This window comes from Zeus faber (assembly GCF_960531495.2).
Source record: "Zeus faber genome assembly, chromosome: 22".
Taxonomy (NCBI): Eukaryota; Metazoa; Chordata; class Actinopteri; order Zeiformes; family Zeidae; genus Zeus; species Zeus faber.
Window position 1 is genome coordinate 4,136,219 of NC_137209.1, and position 18,867 is coordinate 4,155,085.

The window sequence follows — 18,867 nt, forward strand, 5'->3', positions numbered from 1 at the left end:
GTCATAAATACTCATTAAAGAATCATTTTGCAGCGGACCCCCTGCAATGCCTTCACGGAACCCTTGGGGGTCTCGGGATCCCAGTTTGGCGAAACCCTCGGGTGCTTAGGAAGGAACAGACGGTTTTTGGAATAACGTAACCGGGACAGGGATTTATTTGTGTTTTTGGTGGACGTCTTTAACGTATTATTGTTATTCATCTGTAACAAATCAACCGTCGCAGAATGTGTACCGCATGCGCTTCCCCCCCCCCCCCCCCCCCACAATCGTTCCCCTTGACCCTCGCCGTACGCCGTAGTTGCAGCATGAAGCGGTTAGCGAAGTCGCACAGCTTCGAAACTTCGACTGTGAATACGGAGGTATGGTTGGATCTAACAACATGACACTTTCATTTCACAAACATGATCATTTGACCCACTGCAACTTATATTGTAGGTACTTCCGCATCTCCCCCTAATGCATTGGATTGTTTCACGTGGGTGTTGTTAGCCGGTTTAATGGATACACTATGTTAAGTCGTATTTAACGTCATAATATTAACTATGCCGTTTGACGTCGGCATCGTGGTTTTTCGTTCTGTTATTGTTGACAATAGGGGCAAAACATGATTCTCTTTATACACAGCATATGTGTAGCTGTTTGCTGAACTGCCACGAACCAGCGTCAGGACCCCACGAGACGCGCCATAAAATGAATCATGGTCAAGTGATATATTCAAACGATAAGTGATGACGTCAAAGTAACAACATGACACCAGCACCTGTAAACTTGTGATATCTCTCTAATCTCCCAAGAAACGAAAAGCCAAGTTTAAATTTGCTGTGACGTGTCGGTCGAACGCAGTTTTGCAATAAAAAAAAAACAAACGTTTTTATTTATAGACCTCTTAATGAGTTTGCTCCAAAGGGCTTCTTTACAGGGGAAGAAATTCATGGAAATAAAAGAAAAAGGCGAATTCAAATAGAAAGCAGGCAGATTTAAAAAAAGAAAACACATGCATTCTTCCAAAGGGTACATGCATATTAAAACCAGAAAATGTACAAAGTGTCTACAGATAGGTAATGGCTATATATAAAATGTCATTCTAGAAGGGTGGCTTAATTACTCACACACAAGAGTGAAGGTGCGTTTTAAGACAAGTTTTAAAAGATTAAATGTATTCAGCTGATTAGACACTTTCATGAAGGCCATGCCAGAGTCTTGGGTTGGCAAAAGCCCCATCGCCAAAGATTTTCTGACGATAAATGAAGACCGGCCAATAAGCCGCAGCCATGCCATTTCTAAAGCATGGTTGGGTCAACAGTGTCCAATTCATTGTCTCCCTCCTCTATTGCTAATGCAGAGCTGGCATTTACCGGCCGGGCCTACATTGTTCAGGGAGAGGGGTGCATACGGGCTGGAAACCCCTGGAATAGTTTCCATCTGTATCCGTGGGGTTTTAGCCTTAACCAATGTTAAAATCAAACCGGGAAATGCGTATGTTCAGTAGATAAGCCTTTAAAATATCACAGAAAGGTGGCTACGTTTTTTCTGTCTTCGATGGGAACACACCTGTGCCACTCATAATTCAGAACCACATGCCAAATTATTATGGAGACTATAAGGGGGTTAAAAATTAGGCCTGGCAGCTGTCATGGTTATGACAAATAATAAATAATCACCAATCTCTCCACCTAACATCGGCATCGGGGTCGACTTTTACGCTTTTCAAAAACTGACTCAGTTAAAGTAAAATACAAAGTACGCCATGACTAATGTAGAGCTGACTCGGTTTCAGTAGTAAGTGTCGGCAGTTGCCTACCTGCTTATGTGTCCATTGCAGTCCCTGGCGATTAGGTAAGGGAGGAAATACTGAGAGTGGCGGAACTTGCGCTGTGGTCTTGTGTAAAACAGCATGCCGGATTATCGGTCAGATAGCAGCAAGGGGGTGGGGTTGGGTGTCTATGTTTTTGGGGTGGGGGGAGTGTATTGTCTCTTACAGGCGTATTTCCTGTGTTTATGGAGAGTAACCTGCCTGTAGCCATCTCCCTCTGGCTACCGGCCAGCTGCGGACATTACATGGATATTTGACAGCTGGTGGTCACTCCCTGCGACATGTTGCTTTGCTTGATAAGAACAATCTGAGATGACCCACTTCTCCTTTTGGCTGCCCACAGCCGGAGAGAGGTTGGGGTGTCTCCACTGATTACTTGGAAATTATTTATCAGAAAAAACTGTTTTAAAAGGACAGTCCTTGGAAGTGCTCCAGGCATTGTGTCTGCGAAAAGGGGCTAGTCCACTTATGGCGTGGATTAACCGGTGGTTGCTGTTTTTGCATCAATTTTTTATTGTTCCTCAAGTCAGGGCGATTTGATTACGTGATTTTCAAGGCCGATTTGGCAAGGATTTGAGATTAAGCTGAGTTATGGTAGTCCGAGGTAGTCACACTGTAGAATCGTAGCTGTCATAAGTGTGTGAGTGAGACTCAAACTTTATACAATCCTTATCGGCCAGGCCATGATTCAATCATACATGTTTGATTGAATCAAACATGTTTGATTGTTTGATTTTATTGGGGCTAGTCTTTCTGAAATCCTTTGGTGTTTGCGCATCAAAGCCTCAAATCATAACAGCAATTTTCAGCCAATACAATTGTGTGCCTGCACGATGGCGAAGCGAAAGAAAACAGCAAGTGGGCGAGTATGGACTTCTGAAATGAGGGAGAGACTTGTGGAATTGTGGCGATTCATGAGGGTCTGATTAATGTATAATGTCAACGCTTCAGAGCTTTATGGCATCCATGTTTGTTTTGGTGTCAAAATATCGCAAGATATTTTGCATCTCGTGGGAAGATGCATTCTCGTGAGGGTTGGAGTACCACAAAACTCAGTCTGTTCTCCCTCTTCAGATCTGTGCTCCTCAAAGACAGCAGTTGTAATGCAGTTGTGGGTGCAGAAGGGACTGAAAATCTGTAAATTTCAGTTGTTAAATGTGTGCTGCTCAAACTTTTCATTGTTTTTCACAATTGGAAAAAATACCGTAATGTGGACGAGGCTTAAGACACACTTGACCACTTGTTTTTATTTTATTTTATTTTTTTAAACTATATTCCTTCTATGAAAGATTGATACCCATTTCCCACTGCAACAAAAACCCGGTCACACCCGATAACAATCGGCATTTGTCACCAGTGGGAAAGGAGAAACCAGGGTCTCAGTCCCGGGTCAGATGACCCGGCAATAGACCCGGCAATAGACCCGGGTTTAATCTGCTCCACCTCCGATCCGCTCTTATGTGAACGGGACACCCGGGTTGACACGCTCATTGTGGCCCCTTTACCTGCGTGATGCGAAGCGCATTGAATTTCACTGACTCAAAGACACCGTATAAATAGACAGACTGGAATAACCATGTATCATTCAATCATTTCATATCCCATTTAGAATCCAAAATCAGAAGTTATTGATTTTCTGCATTGGGGCCGTGAAATGTTGTGAATGTGGGGATCGCACCCTGGGGAGCACAGCAGAGAACCCCCGTGCTCCCTGCAGGGATGAACAGATTGTGAAATTCTGGCCCAGTACTAATGTTTAAAATAACCATTTGGCTGATACTGAGGGTCTTTTTTTGTTGTTGTTATTATTCCATCTTTTGGCGGCGCAGCACTGGTCTCTCCTCCCCCGCCATCGGGGAGGTGGGACGGCTAAATTTTTTATAACATTATTACCGGAAATTTTGACCAGCAAGTTTATCATTTATTGTTTTTTAAACTACATTTTACTAGGCAAAAGAACAGTTATTACCGGAGCCAAACATCAATCAAGTGGCGTAAAACATACTTTACACATGGCTTCGTACCCAAAGACCAAAGTTACATATTGCAAGAACAGGCATTCGGGGGTTGTGGGTGGGAATGAATGAAGTGCCATTCTACATTATTACAAGTCAGTGTACCATCAAAATGATTCTGAAGCTGTTATTTAAAGGTTAAAAAGTTAGATAGTATTGCTTTAAAATAATCCAATCAATCATCAAAGTTTAACTTTTTGCCGCCCTCCGCAACGGATTTCAGCCGGATGTTACAGTACATAGCTACCTTACAGACATGGAGAAAGCGAGGAGCCGACTTTACTGCGCATGTCTGCTGTGGCTGCCGTAGTTTATGGAGCTGGTAGATGCTGTTTTCTCCCGAATATCCCACTTAAAAGGCTTAAATCAAAACCGTGGATTGATATAACAGTTGTTTATCTATTTATTAATTGCACGGAGGCTGTTTGTTGCTATAGTGAGGAAGCAGATGGAGGATTTGGGCATGTTGGTCTCGCATGGCACAGTTTGTACGGTGATAAAGTTGCAGCTCCATGTTATTGTATAAATACTATAAGTATAATAAAAAAAAACAAGTACTTGTATAAATTGTTATACAGGTACTCATAACTTAACAACCAAGTTCTGTTCTTACGACTAGGTTGTTAAGCAAATTGGTCAACAAGTGAGGACCCGCCCCCTTACCGTTATTTCAATCTTGGAGATTGCGAACGCTAGTCTAGTGAATACTGACAGACTTTGGGATTGAGACTGAGAAAGGGTGATGCGCGATGAGATGCTTGACGCTGAAATGCTGCTGCATACAATACTGACTGGTTGGAGAGCTGCTTGTAAGTCTGAACTGTCATTAAACAGGTAGGTCTTTAAGTGAGGAGTACTCTAAATAGTTTTGTTTAATATATTTTATTGCAGTTTTTGTGCATCACCATAGCAACATATCATGCTGTTATCCCGTTCCCGTGTCCCCATTACGCACGTTGCTTGTTTCTCCCATAAAGAAACAGTAAAATAAAAGAACCTACATCTAAAATAAAAACACTGTTTTGGCAAACCGATCACCCCTGGGTTGGCACAGTCGATACTCTCGGAGCGCAAGCACCCCATCACCGGCACGCCGTAGGCACCGTCGGTACAGTAGCCTATGTCACCTATAGTAAGAGCCAGCCCTGCCAACACAACATTTGGCCAGCGCAAAATTGATGGGACACAACAGATAAACATCGGCCACTGCCATCGGTGAATGTCATCTTATTTGCCAATAGGCCTAGGACACTCAATAAGGTGAATTTCAGCGGATACCGATACACGGTCGATAAATCGGTGTATCCCTAGTAACGATTGGTTGTAATTACACATCTAATTTTATAACAATGCTCTCCGTTTCCTTTTCTTCCGGTGCTGTCACACACGTGTCGATTGATTGAATATTATTCTTTTTTAAATCTTAATGCTATTTACCTTTAATATGCTGTTTTTCCCCTGACTCTTTGACTCTGTTCTCAGGTTTGACTGCGAAAAATGAGTGAGGGTCTGAAGGCACGGTTTGACTTCCCCAATCCCATCATACAAGCTCAGGTGCTGATACTCGGCTATGTTGACTATACAGTAGAAACTCATTTTCTGCCACCAGCCCATATTGGGCTCAATAGCAGTCATCTTTACTGATCTTATATTTTGGGCATGACTAGTGCTTTTAAGTGAAAGGCTCTTTTGACAAAAACATGAGCTTCTTCTGAGCCAAAGCATTCCATCACGGCTATAGAACAGGCCATAAACTGTTTTGAATTTGTCACAAAGAAACTATTTATCATGTTTAGGTTTATAAACAACTGATCACTACTCCAAGAGGCGGAGAATCACCACGGTGAGACAAATAAACATAGAAACAAACAACATTTACACAAAAACATGAACATTTGACAACAACATGTATTGAAAAACAGTTAATTAGGTCCAGGAAAACTGGAACTACAACTGGCCACGTGGCCTCTTCGTGTCATTATTATGGCAGCAAATGAGGGAGGAAAAGAGAGGAATGCAACCAGGAGGGTGCTGGGGTGCACTTGAAGCAGGTGTGTGTGTGTGTGTGTGTGTGTGTGTGTGTGTGTGTGTGTGTGTGTGTGTGTGTGTGTGTGTGTGTGTGTGTGTGTGTGTGTGTGTGTGTGTGTGTGTGTGTGTGTGTGTGTGAGAGAGATGTCCACTGGTGAGTGTCTACTGGTGTAGAAGGTCGGTATTAGGTCGCGGCACCTCCAAGTCGCGAAAGGAGCCCCGAAGACCCCCGAACTCCGCAGCCCCATGGACACCCTACGGCTGCAGGAATGCCCCGAGTACCCTGCCCTGCGGCCACAGAAGACCCCCGGGCCCCCAGAGAAGCCAGAGGGCCGTGGAGCAACCCCCACGCCCAGCCCCGAGGAGCATGATCCAGTCCCAGGGAGCACGAGGAGACCCCGCAGCCCAGGGGCGCACACATACAACCAACCCCCGGGTGCAGGCACAAGACGCAGCTGCCGGCACTGAACCTGGGTGCAAGGCACGGACCGCGGGCCCGGATCCCGGCCCCATGGCCCGGATCCCGGCCCCATGGCGACAGACCGACACCCCGCCCGAGCAGCCAGCCCCACAGGCGAGCCAGCAGGACCCCCATGCCCACCCACGCCCCGCATAAGGGGAAGGCCCACCACAGCCGACCAGACGCCCCGCCTGGTGTGAGGGCCAATTACCCATACATGTAGCAGTGTGTGCCCAACGCGGGGCACCTCGATGTTACACCCCCCCCAGGGCCCCCGCCACCCGGGCCCGCTGCAGACAAGCCGCACCGCAGAAGCAAAAGGCCAACAGCCACCCCCACACCCACAACGGCAAGCAGTCCCCCCAGGGGTCCCGGAAGGCACCCGGCGGCGCTCTCCGCAGCCCCGCCAGGTCGTAGCACATCCCAAGCCACCAGACGCAAGCCATCAGGACTTCAGCCAGGCCAGAAGGGGGGGCCTGCCAGGCCAGAAGGGGGGGCCTACCCGACCGCCCCCTGGACAACCTCGCCCCCACGCCGACCAATCAGTGACGGGCCACCCCGGGAAACCGCCCCCCCCCCCCCCAACCCCAGTGCTCAATGTGTGCTGTTGGTAATTGCAGTTAAAATTGCGGGGTTGGGGGTGCGAGTCCTTCAGGCAAGTCGAACCCGGATCACTTGCACCCCTCCTGTCCCACAGACCCTGGTCCGATGGACTGTTATCCAGAGTAGGATTGGTGTGCCAGTGTATGTGTTCTAAGCTAATGTGAGTGGGATTAAAACTTTGGGATGGACGAGAAGCACGCTTGGGCAGGAGCGTGACAGGCAAGATGGCAGCTGCCAGCCGCACCCCCACCCACATAGCTTGCACCCCGACATCCCGCAAGCCTTAGGCCTATTGTGATATAGGCAATAGGGAGAGATAGGCGAGTCGCGACCAGATCGATCCAGGGGCGCAGCAGGCCAGTGAGCAACCACGCAGACCCCCGTCCCCCGGACCGAGCCGCGCCCCAGTGCGCCCACCTCCCATACCTGGTGGCAGCCGACCTACAGTGATCAGCCAAGGGCGCAGAGCGTCCGCCATGCGCCTCCGCCATGTCGGGCAGCTCCACGCCCCCCTGGTCAGCCCCCAGCCGCCAAGCATGCAGACTACAGAACAGAGGGCGGCAGACGGTACCCCCACCCACAGCCTGACCCCCCAGCGACGAGCACCCCGTGCCCTGAGAGTGTCAGAGGGAAGGTACCTCGGCTGCCCGGTGTGGTGACAGGAGAATGACCCCCACGAAGGAGGCCACATGGTGAGCCCCGCGCTTAGCACAGCCAGCCAGGTTCAGGACTCAGGTTGACAGGACCAGACAGAACGCCTAACCAGCCCCGGCAGGATGCCCCCCCCACGGGACGCAGAAGGCCACACAGGCCCATCCATGGGGCGTCGCGCCGACCACGGGGCCGAGACCCGAAAGAACTGACTGACTGTTCACTTGCTGCTTAATATATCCCACCCCGTGATAGGTGCAATTGTATCATATATATCCAAACTTAAGCTTCTGTGTGAGTGGCATATCTTTTTACACTTTTACGCTATTGTTTTTAACAGACGGCAAGAAGTCTTATTGCCGCTGTGCTGATGGAAAAGGGGCAAAATGACAAGATTTCTCAGGCCTCCACCCAGGTACTACTCTGCAAAATGAATTTCCTCCACTGTAAGGAATCGTGACATATTTCCATGTTCGCCCAGTTGGACTGTCACTTTTAAAAGTTTCAGTGCAGTTGAATGACTTTGTTTCTCATTTGGATGATTAATACTAACTTTTAATAATATAACTATTATGCTGTAAGTCCTATTGAACAATCTTCTTTATTGGCTAGTTGCAGCTATGTGATCATGTTTTCATAGTAGCACACATTTCCAATTCATAAGACCATTAGAACACACACCGCATAGTATATTCTAAATGTGCTGCACCATTATAATTAAAATATAAAGATTAAAATCTTTATATTATAAAGATTTTAATCAGTTCAAGATGTCAAGTAAAGTGTTCATGTGTGAGATACTAAACAAGTGTTTAGAATCTCACATGAACACTTTATTTTGTTAAAATAAAGTGAAGTTATCAGTTACCTGATATAGATATAATGTGAACAGTTTGTTATATGCCCGCTTGCTAAATGAAACATGCAAAATGTAGTCCTAATCTCTGAGGGGTGTGGATGTTCTGCATTAGGGCCCAGCTTTGGAGGCCCTGTGGGAGAGGTGCTGCAGTGATAGTTCCCCAGTACGCTCCACCTGCTGCGATGCCCTGATACTGCTGGTGGACCAAGGGCACGCTGATCTCCACTATGTCCTTAACAGCATTCTCAACCTCCTGCCCTCTGCTAGGTACTATAGGAAAAAGCAGAAAACTGCTTCTCCCACTAACTTGGCTGTGCAGGCATGCACGCGCACATACACACACACGCACATGCACACGCACGCACACGCACACACACAGTGCACATGTAAGGTGTAGCAGTGGACTCAATATACAGTATAGAATACTGTATATATTGAATATATAGAATTTGAAAGGACGATTACCAGAGGATTGAAATTGCAAACTTAACTGGCTAATAATTTTATATGGCAGCTGCAATAAACTCATAATAATCTAAACTAATAATTACTTTATATACTATAGAGTTTTTATTCTGGAACTAGTGGTGAATATTTAAGTGGTGAGTATTTAAAATGAATGTTAACTCAAGAATGACAGATTTACACTGATACACTTTGGGGACATTAACAATTCAATATATTTCTGGGTAAATTGCAGTAGATGTCTGAAAACTGACCAAAGTTGCTAATTGTAATGTGATAACAGCAGTTGGCAGCCCACTTTGTCCTGTACTAATTAGCTAAAGCACCACAATGTGCATGATGGCAACCACAACTGTTTATTTGTGACTTGCAACGTCAGTGGAAAGTGAGTGCTTGCAAACTGTCATATCCTGCATGAGATGAGATAAGTTGGGAGTGTAACAAGCCTAAAACCACCTAAAAGTAGCCAAGTGGTGTTCAACTCCAGAGTTGAAATACCGCTGCGGTACTTGGATTGGATCCTTTTCAGGTGCCGCAGCGGATGAGACAGTGGTATTAACCTTGTGTGAAGAAATGGGTTTTATTTCAGAGTTATCGGGTGTGGCATCCATGATAACCGCACATTTGGATACTGTCACCACATTTTTTTGCCACACAGAGCTTGAAACTTTGAATCTTTGTGTATAAAAAACACTTAACAAGATAAACAAATATATAAAATACTGTGGCCAATATATGTATGTATATGCTAACGCTCCTCAGTGATAGCTAGATTCAAAATGTTTATTTGTCACATACATATACAGTACATACAAGCATACATATATGTAGTGAGATATCATTGCAACGCACAGGGTGATTATACACAATAAGTAACTAACTGGTCAATAACTAACTGGCACATTAACAAACTATTTAACTAACTAATTCAACTAACTGATTCCTAAAACGCAATTAAATTAGTAAATATAATACAATAAGAGTAAGAAGGGTAATATACAAAGTGGGAGCACAAAATAGAAACAAAAGGAATAGACTATTATGGTATAAACAGATTTGTACAGTTAAGTGGCATATGAATAAAGTGAGGTAGTGTGTGTGCAGATATACAATACAGTATACAACAGTACGGCACAGCAATACAGTACAGTGTGCAGTAAGCCAGTACAGTGATATAGTATGCAGTACAGTATGCAACGTACAGTACAGTGTATGGCTGAAAGTCATCCCTAATTGGAACAGGAAGCAGGAGCAACAGGAAGCTTAACGGCAGACAATTCAACAGCTTACTATAAACTATTCCTATGTTCTTAATAATTGTCAAATTAAGCTGTACGATAGGCAAGAATGTTAGAATGCTCCTCCAAAAATGAGAAATCTGCCTTGCATGTCTCATTTCTCACTCTCATTTGTATAATTTTTTATTTTTTTCAAGAATTTTATGCCTTTGTGAAACAGTTCTAAAAGATGTCTGTTATTCCTGAACGAGTGGCATTAAACAAGAATGTGGCAGATCTGCCTGCCACACATTGACGTTTTCAGGCGCCTCTGGCACAGAGATACAGACAATGGAGTAGAAACACACCAGTTTATTATAGCAAATGGGCCAGGTGGAACAAGCCCCGGAGCAGAGGTACAGCATGTCATGACAAGGGCTCCTCTCCTGTGTGTGGGGACGGGGGTTTTATCTGTGGCTCGTTGATTAGTCTCATGAGCAGGTACAGGTACAGCCACCCTGATCCTGGGCCCCAATTACCTAGACCTAGGACAGATGTGGCTGCTCAAACCACACCATCCCCACACCACAAAGGATTTGCAATCAACTTGGAGTTTTAATTTAACAGTGCATGATGCTCATGAACAACAGCATGCTCACTGCAACCCTCTTTCTTCCACGGTAAACAGAAATGTCCAGGGGCTGATCAAGGTAATCGGGAAACTCCTTCAGATGCAGGCGAGCCAGATGGGCAGCGCAGCACCCTTCACGTGCCCTTACTCCATCAGGTCAGTCCACTTCATGTACACTTGCTGGTTATATGGTATGAAAGGATTTTGTATTGCAGAATCAAATTCTTGATTTTCTCAAATGTCATGTTTTAATCTCAGATTCTTCTTCTGTATGTACTGTATAACTATGTGTGCAGTGAATTTATAAAAAGGAGAACCTCCAGAAGCTGTGCAAAACAATAAGGTATGAATGTTTTGAGTTGTTGTTGAGTACAAGAATGGCCAGGCTATGCTCAGATATACGTGGGAGGCACTGCTCCCCCTTCAGGCGGAAGTTGCTCCATTGGCTTACTTGCAGATGGAGCTTCGGAGACACCGCAGGGGAAAGAGCGCACTAGTGACGTCATCCACTCTACCGTTGTGGGTTTACAGACCCAACACCCCAGATCTCTCTTGGCAATCAACAGGGAATTCAACTATATACCACTCTTGAAAACACTAACTCCCCTCTTACAATTTGCAAGCTGTAAGATGAGTGAGCACCCTGGACATGCTGTATGCCAACATGAAGGAGGCATACAGCTCCACTGCCCTGCCCCCCCTTCGGTAAAGTAGACCACAACCTGATACACCTATGTAAAAACCTGTTGTTAAGCAGCGGCCCGCCACCACCAGGACTATAAAGGTGACAACACCTTCACTCTCCTGGTGAGGACGCAGAGGAAAGCCTACAGGAGCGCTTCCAGATCACAGGCTGGGACCTGTTCCTGGAGGACCATGATGAAGGAGCATTGAGGGCCTCTCCCACTGTGTTATAGACTACATCCATTTCTGCGAGTACAGCATTGTACCCTGCAAAAAGGTCTGCTGCTTCCCCAGAAATAAACTATGGATCAACAAGGACATTAAAGCCCTCCTCAACAAGAAAAAGAGGGCTTTCATGGCAGGAGACAGGGATGAGGCCTAATAAGTGCAGAGGGAACTTAACAGAAAACAGAGGGAAGCCAGAATTTGCTACATGAGATGACAGAAGACAAGCTACTGCAGGACAATGCCAAGGAGGTGTGGAATGGAGAATGAATGAATGAAAGAATGACTGGCTACAGGCAGTCAAGTCCATCTGTGGAAGAAACCAGGAATGTGCGAATAAACTGAACCTGTTTTTCAATAGGTTTGACACTCCATCCCCTGTGAGCTCAACAGGACAGTGGACCCTATCCACCACTGCCCCCATTCACACCTCTGCTGCTGCCCCCCTCCATCTGCTACTGAAGACAAAGACCCCCCCCCCCCCCTCCCACCCTGCCAACCACGCACCACAGCAACAACCACCTACAGGTCAGCATCGGGAAGATGATGGAGCTGGTGGTGGACTTCCGATGAAGCAGGAAGCCACCAACCCCTGTTACCATTTAGGAGGACAAGGTAGAGATATTGGACTCCTACAGGTTTTTGGGTGTGCAGATAAACTGGACTGTAGCCATGATACAGAGGTCCTCTACAGGAAAGTACAGAGCAGACTGTTCTTCCTCATGAGGCTCTGGTTACTGCAGATATTCTACCAGTCAGTGGTAGCTAGTGCACTCTTCTTAGCTATTGTGTGCTGTGGAGGTGGCATCAAGGCTGGTGATGCCAAAAGGTTTAACAAGATGGTGCAGAAGACCAGCTCTGTTGTGAGGCTGGAACTCCACAGTCTGGAGTTTTTAGCAGAGAGAAGGATGAGGACAAAGATCAATGCCATCCTTGAGAACCCCTCTGTATGGTGAAGCTGATGAAGAACACCTTCCAACACAGGCTTATCCGACCATGATGCTTGATGGAGCTTTTCAGGTGTTCCTTTGTGCCAGTGGCCAACAGACTGTTCAACGCCACCTATGGTACCCTAGCACCAGTTGGCTGTAACCCCCCCCCCCCCCCCCATCTCACTAGATGGAGAGGGCAAGAGATAGATATATTGATACAATATGGCTTTAAACATTTACTATACTAGCTTATTACTAGTACTGTCATTGCATATTATAAGAATAGAGAATTATCATTTAATATTCGTTTAGTATTTGTTTGTGATGTATTATGCATGCTGGGAGTGGTGATGATCTTGAACACACATACTTGGAGTGGTGGCTGGTGGTGTCGGCCCCTGGGAAACAATTCTAGGTGGCTATTCCATGTCGTGGTCAGGGACAGGACAGGAAAGTGTTCTGCATAAGGCTTGGGCGATCGTGCGAAATTCCAATCGCCGATCGCTGGGGGACAGCGATTGGCGATATACAATTTTATGGGGGGCACGCTCGCGGTGGGGTTCGCGCTAAATTAAGTCCCATTGCAAAGTAGAGCAAATGGGAGACATGCGTCCCAACAGTGGAGACGCACAGGTTTCTTTTTTTTTTTTTTTTTTTTCATTAAAAATTAAAAAATACATGTGTGAAACAAACGAAAATAAATAGATCTAAAATAAAAAGACAGGCACGGGAGCCTGTGCCCATAGCTGTCTGAAGGATAAACAAAAAAAAACCTGTGCTCTGATGCTCTAGTTAAGTGAGAGTAAGTGAGAAACTAAGGAAATAAAATAAATCAAAATCTTTCTCTATGAGATTATATTATGTATTGCTATATTACAATCACAAGATTTGCATATTGAGCGGCAGGTACGTGCAGGGGGCGGGGGGCGTCTGAGCACTGGACCCCACGGTGCCCTTCTTATCAGGCGCTCTTTTTATTAGGCGTTAATGAGTATCGAGGTAGCGGATTGTCTGGGCAAGATATATTCATGAGGAACTCCTCATGAACCTCGGCGCACCTGCGACGTGCGCACAGCAGCTCCACTGTGCTGCTCCATTTGCCAAGAGCGGCAAAATGCCTAGAACCCGAGCCATGTGCCTTTTCTTTTTTTGAGGACCTGCCCCTCGAAGTCTCTGTACGGGACTGTAAAGGGGAAGTGAGGTCCAATCACCAGTGGTTACTGGACAGCTCGGAGCAGAAAGGAGGAGAGCCTCTGCACCTACACTGTAAACTGCACCTACACTGTTTAAACTCTTATATTTTCCCTGGCGGATAAAAAAAAACGTCGGTCAATCGCGATCGATGGAGTCGATCGCAGATAGACTATTTAATGTCTATCTGCCCAAGCCTATTCTGCAGGTTTTTAATTGGGGTCCTTTTTTATGTTGGACTCCCATGTCGGCACGGATACAACATGCGAACTCCATACAGAAAGGCCCCTAATTAGGATATAACCCACCTGAGGTGGTGTCAACAGCCCTCCAGGCAGGAATCGAACCCAGGACCTTCTTGTTGTGAGGCAACAGTGCATGCACCATGCCACATTGCTTGTATATGTGTACATATATTTGATATTTATTTTGTTGTGTTTTTATTTTCATCTTTTATTTATATTGTTTTTTTTACTTGTACTGTTTGTCACGCTAACATCCGAATTTCCCCCCGGATTAATAAAGTTATCTTTATAAAGACTCAGTTTGGTGACATTCGCTTACAGAGCACCTTTGCTCTTATACGCAATTCTTACACAAATTTAGACTTTAATGCTGTTGAGTGGACAGGCATAATTTTGATATATTGACCAATAAGGTAATTCGTACCCAAATTCTCAATTGGGATCAAAATATATAGCTCCTGGTAAATCTCAATATAGGTGGTGCCTCACTTTCATTGCGCCACTGGGTTTGTTTCACCCTCTCACTCGCGTGTGCGAACTGATCTGCCAGGCCAAGCACATCTGGTACCTAGTACACTGGTAGCAGGGGGCCCAGTCCGTCCCCACGCCCTCTCTCCCCACAGCTCCGGGAAGTCCGTGCAAGGGCCGCTGTAATCTAGGTGTACATTATACTGTATCTACGTTTCTAACATAGAATGTTATTGAGATGGGACCGATAAGGTTTAAATTTGTCTGGTAAAATAAATTATTTTCCAACACCGGACTGAGTTTTATGACAATGGCGTAAAAGTGCAATTGTAATCAAACTGTAGGGGCGCCTAAGCATGGGGAAAAAAAGCATTTTCAAGCATTATCTGTTGACAATTCATAGGTTGTTTCTTAAGGGTAGCAGCAGCAGTTCAATCAGTAGAATCAGCAGTAAAGGCCTCCGTCAAATAGGGCTGAACAAAAGAGATGAATGCACCAAAGAAGAATGAACCATGAGAGATGTCATTGTTGCAACTATATGATTTTGTATGCAGCGGCTGACATTGCAGCAGATATCTGTTTAAATATTTCTGGGAAATTGGAATTTCAAACTCCTCTGTCTGTGATTACCCCCATTAACATAAAGCCCTGGACTATCACTTGTGAGAGAGCCTCCGTTCTCAACCCCCACCCCCATGCTCCAAACCCTTCCTTCTTCCCAGGGCTTTGATGTGCACCTCTGCCAGGATCCTGGGGCCTCCTTAATCAGTAACAGAGCAGGATAAAAGCCTAAGCAACCGATTCACCCACGCACCCCGATCCCCTTCCCCACATAATGGCTCCTCCATCCTCTTGCTCTCCCCATCTATCTCTAGCTCGAATCTCCTTGCTCATCCTGCCCCCCCCCCCCCTCTTTGTCTTTCTTTGTCTACATACCCCTATCTTTGTATCTAGTTTTTTTTTTCCTGCTCCTCCTTGCTGGATCCCAGCCTTGTGTCTCCTGCTCTGTGTGTCTGTCTGGCAGCTCTCTACCTCCCCGGTGAGAAGATGAATGTGTTGTAGGCAGCAGGGTTGCGCCGCTAGCCGCCAGAGAACTGGCCAGCTATTGGTTGGGCTGGCCCGGTGATTCTGGGCGACTGTAAATGCTGCGGGATTAATGGCGGGTGCCCACTGGCGCTCATTGTTGAGGGTCTGCCCACTGCTGTCCCCCGCAATCTGCCACAGAGGCACTAAGCCACTTAAACACCCAGCAGGAACAGACCAAGGTTCGGCGCTAGGAGCAGGCAGGGCTGACCGAGAACGTTTTGTTGTTGGGACGTGGGCCTTGTTGTCCATACCGACCACCCTGCATTCTAAATCTTATTCTCGGGACAGATTAACTCTGCTAAGGATCTTCCTGCTCTGTTCCTTGTTGTTTTCCTCTTCTTGGAAAATAGTCATGTTTCCTGTCTGTATGACTAAGACTTGCCTCAAGAGTCTATGTAATCTCCGGGGCCTCTCCGAGGTCAGACAGGCTTTCAAAATGGCCAAAGCCTGTTTTACCTTTCTCTTTCATCCTAATCCTCTATGTGAACTTGCATTTGAGCCAAATGGCTTCAGGAAGTGTTCTCCTTGCTCTCCTCACCCATTGTGCGCAGATAAAAAGTAGATACTGGTGCAAGTCTTTGTCCAGCTCGTGCACTGTCACAGTCAATGGCTTACAAATTCATTTGATTCTGTTCGCACACATGGCCGTGTGTGCTGATTGATGCAAGTTGTTGTTGTGAAGACACTGGGTGGCATTGTCTGTCTACCCCCCTTCCCCCTTTCCACCACCACTCCAATGTTGTTTTAACTTTTGCCCTCCCAGGGCTGGAACTTTGTTACAAAGACTTGACATTGGTTTTGACCCCATTGCTTCGTCTCAGACGGAAGAATCAAGGCTAATAGGAAAATAAAGGGGATTTAATCATGCGTTACTATTGCAAAAACAATAACAACAATAACATTTTATTGTCACAGGGGGAATTAACATTGCATTTGTATGAATGTTTGATACAAATTTAAGATGCAAGTTTTTGATTTTGATGCCCTGATGCCCTGTTTGATTGTTTCCTAAATAGTTATTTTCCAAAAAGAGTTTTTGTTTTAAGAGATGCCAAGAGTGTGCAAAGCTGTCATCAAGGCAATGGGGAGTACTTTGAATAATCTAAAATGTATTTTTTTAACCCTTTTTTGGTTACTACATAATTCCATGTGTGCTATTTCATAGTTCATAGTTTCATATAATTTCATAGTGTGTACATGTTTTCAGATGTGTAGTCATTTTGGTCAAAATCAACCTTACCAAAAAAAGGGAATCACTTTTCTCTTAGCTTTCTGCAATGACACCACCACCTTCATTGGCATTTTTCAGTAGGAGCTGATTTTGGTACAAACTGATGCTTTAGGTACTGATGACTTTATTGGTCAAGTATATTATATATATCAACCATTCAGATTATTTTATTTCTACATGGGAAAACATAAATAGTAGCCCTTAAATTACCTTGCTTCAACAGCATTATACTGGAGCCCAGAAGATTTGTGTCAACAAGGCCGTCTTGGACAACAATAGTAGTCTTTCAACTTTATTGTGTTATGTATGGCTTGGATATTTTGGGGGGACAATTTGACACCGGAGGCGGCGGGGGTGTGTGTGTGTGTGTGTGTGTGTGTGTGTGTGTGTGTGTGGGGCCTACACTTCAAGTGGACCATGATCATCAATCAGGGAGGGAAATATAGCGCCTTTGGTTCCGGCTGCAGGGGTTTTAACCGATTTAAAGGAAATAAAAACAATAAAGTGATGTCTATTGCCATGGACTGGGGGGCCTAGCGTAAATCATTAGCATTAGGCCAGGGAACGTATCTGACTGTCCATCAAACAAGTGATGGCAAACTGATGGACCCCCCCCCCACATTGGCTTGAGTTTAAATCCCACTTTTAACATACATCTGCAAAGAAAGTCTTTATGAAATATGAAAGCTGTCAGAATAACTTGGATATTGTATTGATTCATATTAATTAGTCATTAATAATATTTACATTGAAAGAGATTAACAATTTCACTTGGACTTAAATTGTTGTCTGTCCCTGCTGGAGAGAATCGACTTGTTGCCACTGAGCCTCTTGTGCTGATGCAGTTTGTCCATGTTTGGCATATGCTGTCATGATTTTAGAGCCCATTCCCCTTGACACATGAAATCATTTTGCAGGTTTTGTGACTGATGCACCTTCGGTCCATAAGTCGATTATTTGGCCACTTTGGAACCCCTGTTAGTTGGCTTGTGTTGCTTTGCTGTTTTCTTTTTTCCCCTCTTATAGTCCAGTGATCAAATTTAACATGGTTAAAGAGAGGTGACAACTCTATTCTTAAAATCAAACTAAAATGGATGAAATCTTTATGTAATAATGGCACACGTACAGAAGAATAATGAAACATTCATTAACTTGAGCACAGAACAAATACAATTCATCACAAATCACAACTTCCACTTTTGTGACACAGCTTATTCACAATGTATTCCCTTAAAGCCGTCATGGTCTTGGATATCTGCGATTGTCCTAACTGTTGGTAAAACTGCACTCTTTTCAATTCAGTTCTTCCCTGTGCGTTTCCTTTTCGTCCTGTCTGCAGGGGCAGCCCCCACCCATACATCACTGCCCTGGAGAACCGGCTGGATTGTTGGCCGGCTCTGCTGCTGGAGATTGACGACTTCATCCAGCAAGCGGCTGACAGGTAAGGGCTTCCCCTTTTCCGCAGCCTCATCAACAGAGGGGGACCTTGAAGCACCCGGAAAATTGCCCTCATCCCTCAACTGCACGCATGTCAAAACCCATCTGTGAAGAACGTCTAATGCCGGCCATTCCACGACCCTCCCCACCCTAGCCGATCCCCACATCCACCCCAGGCCTAACAACTTCACACACACACACACACACAATAAACTAGAATTGACAGAGCACACACAATAAACATGAATTATTTCTTTATTCGTTTTATTTTTCATTGTCTTTAAGAAAGATTATGGCATTTCCACCATCTTGAAAAGATTGGTGAGTTCATTTTAACGTTGATAAAATAATTGCTCTGAAAACAAAACTGTCCACAATGCACCAAACCCAGTGTTACTCCTGTTCTAATACAAATGTGTTGGTTACTCCTTCAGAGAATTTTTCAAGTTTACAAGAAGCCTACTGTTTCTGAATCCATCATTATTCATGAATTTCATTTTAATGATGAACAATGGTCTTCCTCCCAAACACAAGTTCTGTCCTTATAAATTACAACGGAAGCCATATTTTAAAGTTTTCCTTCCTTTTTCTACTTTCAAGTAACTAGCCAGTGCACTTGTTACCTG

General features: G+C 45.1%; 1 protein-coding gene across 1 annotated transcript in view; it reads left to right on the plus strand.

The window, feature by feature from the left end:
• The first annotated feature begins 293 nt into the window (after window positions 1-293).
• The window catches only part of focad (focadhesin), a 64,233-nt gene continuing 45,659 nt past the window's right edge, over window positions 294-18,867 (plus strand). Inside the window, exons 1-6 of the mRNA XM_080023127.1 lie at window positions 294-359; window positions 5,311-5,382; window positions 7,911-7,985; window positions 8,542-8,696; window positions 10,800-10,898; window positions 18,144-18,245. Of these exons, the coding sequence (XP_079879253.1) occupies window positions 5,326-5,382; window positions 7,911-7,985; window positions 8,542-8,696; window positions 10,800-10,898; window positions 18,144-18,245 (488 nt within the window). The 5' untranslated portion in view covers window positions 294-359; window positions 5,311-5,325. The remainder of the gene's footprint in view (window positions 360-5,310; window positions 5,383-7,910; window positions 7,986-8,541; window positions 8,697-10,799; window positions 10,899-18,143; window positions 18,246-18,867) is intronic.